The 11,465-nt window shown below is 40.3% G+C and overlaps 1 protein-coding gene across 1 annotated transcript; it reads left to right on the plus strand.

Moving 5' to 3' along the window:
* Positions 1-1,118: 1,118 nt before the first annotated feature.
* Pgm2a (phosphoglucomutase 2) lies at positions 1,119-10,166 on the plus strand. Its single transcript, XM_065225761.1, has 7 exons — positions 1,119-1,386; positions 1,483-1,745; positions 1,832-2,077; positions 2,161-2,571; positions 2,636-2,844; positions 2,902-3,433; positions 6,352-10,166. Exons 1-7 carry the CDS (start codon positions 1,306-1,308, stop codon positions 6,452-6,454), a joined length of 1,845 nt encoding a protein of 614 aa, XP_065081833.1. The 5' UTR covers positions 1,119-1,305; the 3' UTR covers positions 6,455-10,166.
* The last annotated feature ends 1,299 nt before the right edge of the window (positions 10,167-11,465 follow it).

Here is an 11,465-nt window from a genome sequence, read left to right on the forward strand (position 1 = left end):
AGGGGCATTTAGGCATTCCCCCTATATCACCGCTACGGCTCCTCGACGAGATTATGGTAGGTGAATTTCTGAAGCAACAATAGAAAAGGACCCATCAGCATTTGTAAGCAAACAGTTCTAAAACCCTCTTCTCGTAAATCGAAGGCCACCCATTCAAACCCACTGAGGTCTCAGTAAAAATAAATACTTGGTGGTGCCAATCTCGGCAAAAAAAAAGCTACGCATGGTGCATACCAACAGAAAACACTCAAAAGCTGCTGCAGGTCTTTATTAACCGATGTCTGCGGTATGTAATTCGTGCCTGGTTGCCTCACAAGTGGAAGTGGGCTGGCGGGCAGAAGTGCTGGATTGGAACCCGGCAGGACATCACTGAAGAAGCAGACCCAGGGCTTCATGAGGACGGCCTCAACTAAGAAATAAAGGAAGTCGACAGAAATCTGACCTGACCCAAGATTAGGGCAAAAGCAAACATTCGCCCATGGTGGGAGTCTTTCACGTTGACGCTGGAGGTGCGTAGAATACTTATGAAACAGTACGTCCAGTGTGTTAATTAAATTGAAGTGTTCCATAATTGTGGAGAGATTGTAAATCCACATAGTCAATCAAATTAGAAGTCGTTGACCTGATTGCATGCAGTTTCCCTTGTTTAAATGAACCATATGTGCAAATATTTCCGTTCATATACTGCGCATTGCACACATTATAATGCTATTAACAGTGCGCTTTTACGTTAAATCGTTTGGTGTGTTCCTTGACTTATAACGACAAAAGGCATCTGGGTTCGATTCTCGGTTCGGTCTAGGAATTATTTGGATTGAAAAATGTCTCGACTTCCCTTGGCATAGAGTATGATTGTACTTGCCACACTGGCCATAATGCACTGACTTAAAAAGCTCTATGGAAGTGCTCAAGAACACTAAGTTGGGAGCCGGCGTAAAGTCCCAGTAGGGAAGTAATAAAGCAAAGGAAGAAGAAAAATAGTATATTGTTGCTCATCCCGTCGTTGTACCCAGCGACGTGAATGAAATCAGTGTAACCGTGACTGCACGTCACTGCTGATAATGTTCACATCAATTATTAACACGCTCGTTCTATGTTCCTTTTTCTACTTCCAGTTGAACGGTTTCCGCGAAGCATCGACAGCTTTAGCAAACAACAGTGACAAGATTAAATTGAAGATTTGGCCCGGCAGTCACCTAGTAGAGTTGAACTCGTGTGGAGCACAGCACGGAAGGAAGGAGAAAAATTTGATTTCGGTGAATAACGTTTTCGTTGCCAGGACTTTCGCTTCAACGGGTATCTAAAATGGAAGCAAACGGAATTCATTTCGACTCTGGTTCCACGGAACTGAACCAAAGGATATCCGAATGGTTGAACTGGGATAAGGTGGGTATGCAAATTGGCTATGAATGAGTAATGTGCTTTTCAACTTGCTTGAACGAAGGTGGGAGAAGGGAATTGAATTGAACATCTTTTTCGCAGAACGAGAACACTCTGAACGAAATCAAATCGCTTGTGAAGAGTGAGGAATGGAAAGTCCTTACCGGAAGATTGCTGAAGCGGCTTGCATTCGGGACGGCTGGCCTCCGTGGTGTAATGCAAGCAGGCTTTAATGCAATGAACCATCTGGTGGTGATTCAGACGGCTCAAGGGCTGTGCAAGTATATCCTCGAGTGCTATCCTTCGCAATCAGATCGGCAGCGTGGTGTTGTACTGGCATACGATGGGCGGCACAACAGCAAGAGGTAAAGATTCATTATCAGATGGTTGAAATTAATGTTTAGCTTTGATATTTTGAACGTCCTAATTAATGTGTGTTGTGTGTTTCTAGATTCGCCGAACTCAGTGCGTGCATTTTTCTCAACGAAGGGATTCCGGTGTGGCTGTACAGTCAGACCATGGCAACGCCATTCGTTCCATTTGCTGTGAAAGAGCTACAATGCCTCGCCGGTATAATGGTTACGGCGTCACATAATCCGAAAGAGGACAATGGCTACAAGGTGTACTGGACAAACAGTGCGCAGATTATCTCTCCTCATGATAAGAATATCCAGGCTCACATCCTGAAAAATTTGGTGTAAGTATATTACGTTGTAACATAGTATAACTTCATTTCACCTTCTTCATTAATCGTTTTTGTTTCCATCAATTTAATTTCAGTCCGTTGGAAAGTTCTTGGAATTTAGATCTGCTAAAAACGGAACAATTGAAAGATCCGTATGATGCCATGACGAAGCTGTATTTCGAAAAACTTTCCGCCAATGTCCCGAAAGCATTCGTCACTGACTACAACCGAAAGAGCTCTCAACGGTTCGTCTACTCTGCCATGCATGGCGTTGGGTATCCCTTTGTTGAACGTGGCTTCGAAACTGTAGGACTACAACCGGTGCTGGCGGTCAAAGAACAACGCGATCCGGATCCGGAGTTCCCTACTGTGAAGTTCCCCAACCCGGAGGAAGGCAAATCTAGTCTGGTTCTGTCGATAAAGTTGGCAAACGAAATGGGTTGCGATGTGATTCTGGCGAATGATCCCGATGCCGATCGGTTGGCATGTGCCGAAAAGAATCCCAGGTTAGTTGCGAGCTTAATTGTAGGTGATGGTGAAGTTCTACTTAATTCAAATGTTCAATTCCAGCTCCGGAGAATGGCGTGTATTTTCTGGTAACGAACTGGGAGCATTGCTTGGATGGTGGTCGATCCGCTGTTACCGAGAACTGTATCCAGATTGCAGTCTTCAGGATTGCTACCTGCTAGCAAGTACGGTTAGCTCGAAAATATGCAGGTCGATTGCCAAAGTTGACGGACTGAATTTCGAGGAAACTCTAACGGGTTTCAAATGGATGGGTGAGTTGTCTTTGAGAAAGTTCGTTTTGTGGTTTTTGTTAATCGATTCATTTTTAGGCAATAAATCCGTGGAATTTATGGCAGAGGGTAAGAAGGTTCTATTCGCCTTCGAGGAAGCTATCGGATTCATGTGCTCTCCGACGGTGCTCGACAAAGACGGAGTTAGTGCGGCATGTCAGTTGGCAACGATGGTGTGTTATCTGAAAGACACCTCCAACCAATCACTTTCGGACAAGCTAAACGAGCTGTATGATATCTATGGATATCACTACGCACTCACGTCGTATCACTTCTGTTACGATCCGGTAGTAATAGATCGCATCTTCAACCGTATTCGAACCTTGGAAGGAGAAGACTGTGGCTATCCCAAGGCGATTGGTGGTGGACAGTACAAGATAGAATCGATTCGCGACTTGACCACCGGGTATGATTCTGCTCAAGAGGATGGAAAAGCCTTACTACCATCCAGTAAGAGTTCACAGATGATTACATTCTCGTTCGAAAACGGAGCCGTCATTACGCTGCGTACGAGCGGAACCGAACCGAAGATCAAGTACTACGCTGAAATGTGCGCTAAACCGGGACAAAGGTGAGTGATGTTAGCTAACTAGTTGTTTCTTATACTGCCGGTGAAGCAAACCATCAAACTATTGTCGATTGTGACCCACTTTTAGAAATTCCATAAGCTAGACGCACAGTATTGAATACAATTATTGTAAGGTAAAAACGATCATAAAAACTACAAAATGGCTTGAAAACGCTAAAATTTCATAATAACAAACATTACCAAACAAGTTAAAATAGCTATGCACGTCCATGTTACATGTAAAATCATGTAGCCCCTGAAACATTCAGTTTCCATCATTGCTACGTGATTGACGTAGAATCTACGGAATTTCACATAAATGTCAATAGAAATTCTGATAAAAGTTACGTGATTTTCATGACCGACGATATTAGTATATATATCACATAAATGGTAAGTTTAATTTGCAAGTATGATAAAATAGTGCGATTCAATATGGCGGTGATGCAGCTTTGGTGTACTTTGGTTGTGTTAGGTTGTTTTCATTGAAATCAATTAAATCGAGAATTAAAAACCGTTTTGCAAATACACAAATCTAAATAATTATTTGTAGGACAACTGCAACGCTTTTCCTGTGAGAATTATCACGTAAAATCGTGTGGTTTAATATATCCATTAAATGAGTAAAAAACAACCCATTTATGAGTATTTGTTACTCACAAATGAATACCTACTACTTTTTTTTTAAGTTGTAATTACTCATAAATGGGTAAACTTTTACTCATTTAATGGGTAGCCCCAGTTTCCCTCGAAAATACTTTCTTTGTAGTCATTATTGGGTATTTTGCGGTTACCATGTAGTGCATTACGCGTTTGCCGCTGTGGCGCTATACCGCTGTCATTTTGTTCAGCCCTATGTAGCACAACAAATACTTTATCTCCCGTTATCCAATAAGTTTCCTCCATCAGAACGGGATCCGCTTCCTGTGGTTTTATTGTATGGCAGTATCGTCAACGGGGGCAGAGCGCTTCCATTGCAGCAATGGACGCAAAACGTGGTCATCACTCACACACTCATCACGAAACGGTTGCTTTCCAAAGTCGACAACGCATCAACCGAAAGAACTGATGATGAAGAACAATGATGAGGACCACACAATGGTTGCTGTCGAGTAAATAGACGATCGCGAGAACGATCGCGTGACACACATCGAAAGTAGAAATACTCAGAGGGAGAGATGGGCGGAGAAAACAAATTACAATTCGGCACAGGGATTTCTACCTAAATTATCTTGCAACCCTTGCTAGAAGCTAGCAATTCACATGACTTTTATATACACTCCCGATCATAAGTTTAAGGACACCCAAAAAAAAACATGACAAATTTGTTATGTTCATATCTCTGTCATGTTACGTCCAATTTTCGTTCTCTTTAGATTATTTGAAAGGTATTGAATGACACTTTCCTCGTAGGCAAATTGTTTAATATAGTTTTCATATTTTGTGTGCTAAAAGTTCACCCAAAGTTACAATATTTTTCAAAATTTACTCTGAAGAATCGTGACTGATTTTTTCAGAATTGGGTTGGCCAAATTTTGAAATAAAAGTAGTAGTAGAACACTTATGCTATACCATTCAAATAACCTTTGGAGATCATTGAACAAAACATATTTGCATGGGTTTTTGGGGGTGTCCTTAAACTTATGATCGGTAGTGTATGATTCGATTTACGTGCAACATAATAATTGATTGCATCGCAATATTTTGCACATTTCTTGGTGCCATTAATCAACCAACTGAGATCAATTAATCAATAGAGTTAGAATATTGTGTTTGATTCGAAAAACTAGTTGAATTTGAGAAGCACACGAAACATAAAGGTGATTGAATTTCTATTCGATTGCAATACTCTCAAATTTAATCTAGTAAGAATATGAAATCCTTGGTAAAAATCTAATGGGAATGTTCGATTGGCTCAGATTTTGACAGTTCATTTGGCTCAAAACATTTCCTCCACCCATCTCTCCCTCTGAGTATTTCTAATCGAGAGTGGCCTGCTTCTGACGACAGCTGAGTAAACACTGTTTCTACACACTTATACCAATACCAAAAATGGTACAAGCATCTAAAGCTCTCAAATTAATAACTGTGGAAGTGCATCTAGAACACTAAGGCTGTGAACCATTTGCCGAGTTAAATTTAACTCGTGGTTAAAAGTGACGTTTCGAAAGTTATTTTCTAGTTCGAAAATCCCTGTGCTGTCGATCGACCGGTTTTCGAGAATAACTAAGCCAAGGTTGTGAAAATTTAACTTCTTGTCTGTCAGAAGTAACCACGCTCGGATAGCAGGGTTAATCTATAACTTTCCATCTGTCAAATTTTAACCAAAAGTTAAAATAATCCACCAAATGGTTCAGAGCCTAAGTTAAGCTAATATAAGCTAACATGCGATAAGCAATGAGTTTTTTTCTTTCTTGATTTGTTTTCCGTGCTGAGTACCAGTGCTACCGTCGCCAGGAAGGCAGCTCCTACAACTGGATCCTACCCTACCTATCGATCCATCAAACTCATGGACCGGGGACCAACGGCTTTACTTCCCTTATCAGAGGTTTTTATGCCTTAGAAAATCCCAGCGGCGCCGAATCGGATTGAACCCAGACCCTTTGGGATGAGAGACAATCACGTCAGCAATAAGCATGGAATGCGAAGAAAAAGAAGAATTTCCTTAAAAATAAAAATAAAGCCGCAAATGAACATAACTCAGAACTAAATGACCTGCGTTCTCGTGGCTAAAAAGCTTTTAAATAAAATTAAAAAAATCCTGCGTTTTAAGATATGTCTCAACCAACTGAGTAGAAATCACACCCTTGCTGAGCTAGTCTCAGCGGCCGTGAAACCTTAGCAAAGATACGAACCGCAATGCATTCAAGCCCTGTCCTGACACATTTTTATAGTATACTGACCTGATTTCACTATTGCAGGGATTGGAATGCATCGAGGACGACCCTTCGCGAGATGGTTGATAGCATCGTGGAGGAACTACTCGAACCGGCCAAGAATAATCTAACTCCCAGATCGGAATAAGGACTTCGGATCTTGCTGCATTTGAACGAAAAAAACAGCTTTAAGTTGTTACTGTTGAGTGCAAATATTTGTATTTCTTCTGTTTTGTTTTCGCTTCGCGTTTACCGTTTAATAGGTATATGTTGTTAAGAGACTAGTTGGAACGTACTTTTTCCATTAAGTATTTTGTGCTATACCTTGTAACAAATGTACAGTTTGGAAACGCTAGACGAGACCGGACTTATAATCACTATCGCTACTTTGGAGCACACCGATAACGCTATTCGATTTTACCTCATTATGAAGCAGTATCATATACATTCAATTGATCTACAATTTGTTTATCTCTAATAGACCGTTGATATTTTTACATCTTTGCATTTAGTCTTCTATTAGTTTTCCTTGTTTAGTATCTATCAGTTCTCTAATTTGTTTCCTGTTATGGGAGTAAAATTGGCTACATTTAAATATGCGGGATATAAATTAGAGTTCAGGGTTGCTTGCACTCACTTACTATAAAAAAAAAATGTTTTTCGGAATTATAAAATCATTAGATGTTATTATGATATTTTGTACTTGTAAGTTCAAAGAAGAGGTTGTTAAGTATGTGTTTGACACATGAAACCTGAAAATTTTGCTTTCAGAGTGTCACTACTAGCGATTTTATGATTCGTGACTCAGAGTGAGCGGTCGCGAGTCGTAAAATCGCTGATTGTGACTATCTGAAAGCAAATTTGACAGGTTTTATGTGTCAAACACTTGCCTTTCAACCTCTTCTTGTATCTTATCGAAATATAATTTGAACATCTAATGATTTCGAAGTTCCTACGTCATTTTTTTATAGCAAGTGAGTGGAAGAAGCCTGTTAGAGTTGTTTTATTTTTATTTTTACCATGTGTATGAAGAAACAGAATCTGGATCATCAATAGAAAAGGGTCCATCAGCATTCGTAAACAAACCGTTCCAAAGCTCTTTACTCACAAAGCGAAGGCCACCCACGCAAACCAACACCAGCATCGGATAGGGGAAACTTCCACCTACACGATGATGGTGTTGGTTTATGTGGGAGGCCTTCAATTTGTGAGGAATAGGCTTTGGAACGGTTTGTTTACAAATACTGATGGGCCCTTTTCTATTGTTGATCCAGTGATGGTAGTTTATCCACAGAAAGATTCTTCTTTCACGATTCATAGTTGTTAAATTGCCATTAATAGTCCTATTTAAATTTTGTCGAATGAGAGGCAGTCGAATAGATGAACAGTTTTGTGTGCGAACTAAAAACAGGTTTTATTTGAGCGATGTATAGAGAAATTCCATACTTAATACTTGTTGACAGATTGTAGAGTTTGTAGTTTAACAGAAGGGCCAACCCACTCAACTATTCAACGTCGATGAGCCCGAATACGATAGGTACGTTTTAGAAAGTTATGTTTTATTAGGCCACCGTAGCGCTGCAGTCGCAGCGGTGATGAGGCTAAAATCGTGTGTCAAACTGAATACATTTTTGAGATTGTGACCAAAAAACAATTAAATATTTTGTATTTAGTGAGTTTCTGAGTAGGGGAACTAGGGGCATTATGGACACCCTAAAAAATTTGCCAAGTTTGACTTGATAGGCATCAACATATCGCTATGTGTTATTTACTAAACACTTTTGTCACTAATTAGGCAACAGTTACACATTCGATTAAATTTTAAAAAATAGCTCTTTTCTTTTTAAAAAAAAAAAAAAATTGTTACATTACATTGACATCGTAAAGCTAGCGGGCCAAAATGGACACCCCTACGGTACAATATGGACACCTTAACGTCTACCCCAACAGGACAATATATTTTATAGTTAGTTTTTGATTATTTTAATGAACCTACCGAAAATTAATCAAATATATAGGGAAAATGGATGCAATGGCGGCCTAAATGCCCCTAATAAATAATTTCAGCAATCGACTAAATTTTCAATAGCGACCAAAAATATACATTAGTACCGTCCCAATGATGCGTTCATCTAGAAACAATAGCAACAATCTTAGATCCATAGGCCAACATTAGAGCCATTCTCCTATGTGGGAACAACATAAAGCAATTGAATATTCAACAACAAACGATAGTTGCAGTCTAGTTACCGTCATCTACTCGCTACACCTTATCTGGTGATACGTACGAATTGTAATTTTTTACCACACAGCAAAAATACGGTGATTACGAACATATTAAAATAAGTTCACTCGTTAAAATACTCATTCAGAAGAGGAATGAAATATATGTTGCATGTAAATTGAAAAAATGTTGATATTTTAGAAAATATAGAGGGTGTCCAATCTTCCCCGGGGTTTCATAATGTCCCTAGTTCCCCTTAGTCTAAATAAAATACGAGCAAAAAGTAGTAGGCTCTTAATAATGGTATGGAACGATGGCTGAATATTAAAGTGCTTTGTTTCGAAAATATCTTCCAAATAAACAAGCATCAACTAAATTAACCAACTCGTCTACCGACTAAACCTGGTATTATTTTCCAGTATTTTTAGACACTGTATCAATCAACAAATGTAATCAGATTTAGTCAGCCGATTTTGTATGTTGATTAGCTCAATATGTTTTCATCAATTTATTAGTCTTGAAATAACTTTTTAATAAAGAACAATGTATAGATATGTACAAACGCTTACTCTACCTATGATCAACCGATCATGGCATAGGTGCAAAATCATCAATACAGCTGGTAGCAGAACGGACGCGGTTCTCTTGACTCATCAAGATAACACGACGGACGCAGTTCTCCTGAGTCAACAAGACGCCAGGCCGGACGCAGTTCTCCCGAGCCAGCATACTTACGACGACGACGACGCAGAACGAATGGGAACGGACATGGACTCCTGACGCAGCAGCTAATCGACCATCGATCGGCAGGCACCATTCATTTTACTAAATTAATCAGCCAGTTCAGCTTAGGAAGACAAAGTGAAACTTTGTATTTTGAATTGAGTGTAATCAATTAAAAACTTAGTGAAACAGTGATGAAAAGTGTTTTGTTTAAAACACTGGAATGGAAAGAAACCCATAATTGGCGCAATCGTACGGAGCACTCTACGATGCAGTGACTATTGACTAGTTTAGAAAAAGCTCTAGTGAAGTGAAACGCCCAGCCCGTGGCAAATTCTCAACCCCAGTGAAAATCGAAAACTAGTGTCGAAGCAGCGACAACGGACGTGCCGGTAAATTAAGACTAAGTACAGTGTTGCAGTTCCGAAGACCAGTGACTTTATTTCCAGCAGCTAGTGTAAACCAAGTGACACGAACGGAATCTTAAGGAGCCATCCCTCAACCCGTAGGTGACTCGTCGGTGGGCTTCAACCCTTTAAGAGTTATGAACCGTAAGTAATTTCAATTAATTTATCCCTTTCATGAGCAAATTTAACCCGTTTCCGGAAGTGAAAGCACGGAAATTTATTGCAAAATTGAATCCTCAGGAAAATAATGTTGTCGACCTTCAAGCGTTGTACAACAACATGCTTTCTTTAGAGCAAAGATTAAACACTCTACAAGTTGAAGATAACAACTTACGTGTACAGAATACGCAACACAATCAGAATGCTGCACAGCAGGATTCCGGTGACTTTTTCAGGATACCAGATCCGATAAAGTTCTCACCTACTTTCGACAGCATGAGTTCAAACTGTAAGAAGAACCCTTGACCTGTTTAGAAATCGTGTTTCACAAGAAACACTGTCGATGTTCGAACAGTGCATCATTAATAAAGTTGTTGATGAAGCCACGGTATCCCACAGAACTTCGAAGAAGCAGAAAATGTGCTTCTAGGTAGCTTTGGTGACAGAAACACCATTGCGACATACCAAACACAAATATGGAACATGAAAATGACAGAATCTCTTCATAGCTACTACAAAAAGGCGAAAGAAATGATGATAAACATTAAATCCTTAGCCAAAGAAAACCGATTTTCTCATGTACTAGGTGGCGTGAAAAGTAACCTCCTTGACCGCCAGAATGCGCTGCTACTTCAAAAAAGGTTATGGTGCCTTGTAGTCCGTTTTTATATAGGCAGACATGCCAAATGTCAGTGCGATACTTTCTTTAGTTTTGTTTTGACAGCTGATTGTTGTTTACGTGTTTGGCATCATGTTGAGTATGGATAAAAACGAATTTCGTTCTCACATAAAACATTAGGCGAAGGAAACAAAAGAAAAGTTGGATAAATATTATGCGGCTAATGATCCGTCAGATTACACTGTCAAATATTGGTTTCGAGAGTTTCGTTGTGGCCGCAACTCCACTACCGATCAAGTCCGCAGCGGCAGGCCCTCCGATGCGAGGACAGAGGACAATGTCAAAAAATACATGAAATGGTGTTGGCTGACCGGAAAGTGAAGGTGCACGAGCAAGCAGATACCGCAAAGATTAGTACTGAGCGCACACGCCATATTTTGAGCAAGATTCTACTCATGAAAAAGTTATCCTGCCGCTGGGTGCCGCGCAAGCTCACTTCTAACCAAAAACACGAACGCGAGAGCACTTCGAAAGAGTGTTTGGACTAGCTGATGCGGAATCGGGCGGACTTTTGGCGTCGATTGGTAACTGTTGATGAAACCTGGATCCACTATTACACCCCAGAGAACATGATGAGTGCCCGGTAATGGACTGAAGCCGGCACGATCATTGGAAGGGGCCAAGGGAGGCTCGATGGGTCGGAAAGGTTATGGCGTCGGTTTTCTGGGATTGTCATGGCCTACTCTTCGTGGACTACCTCGAAAAAGGAAAAAACCATCAACAGCGAGTATTACTGTGCATTATTGGAGCGATTGAAGGCCAAAATCGCTGCAAAACGACCTCACATGAAGCGAAAAAAAAATTGGTTTTTGCAAGACAATGCGCCGGCGAACAAGAGCATCGCAACCACGGCTAAAATCAATGACTTACGGCTCCAATTGCTTCCGCATCCACCGTATTCGCCCGATTTGGCTTTTTCAGACTATTATCTCTACCCAAACCAAAAAAAATGGCTCATCAATAAAAA

The sequence above is a fragment of the Ochlerotatus camptorhynchus genome, unplaced genomic scaffold (genome assembly GCF_037179485.1).
Source record: "Ochlerotatus camptorhynchus isolate MF236.1 unplaced genomic scaffold, CSIRO-AGI_Acam_v1.1 ptg000233l, whole genome shotgun sequence".
NCBI classification, from domain to species: domain Eukaryota; kingdom Metazoa; phylum Arthropoda; class Insecta; order Diptera; family Culicidae; genus Ochlerotatus; species Ochlerotatus camptorhynchus.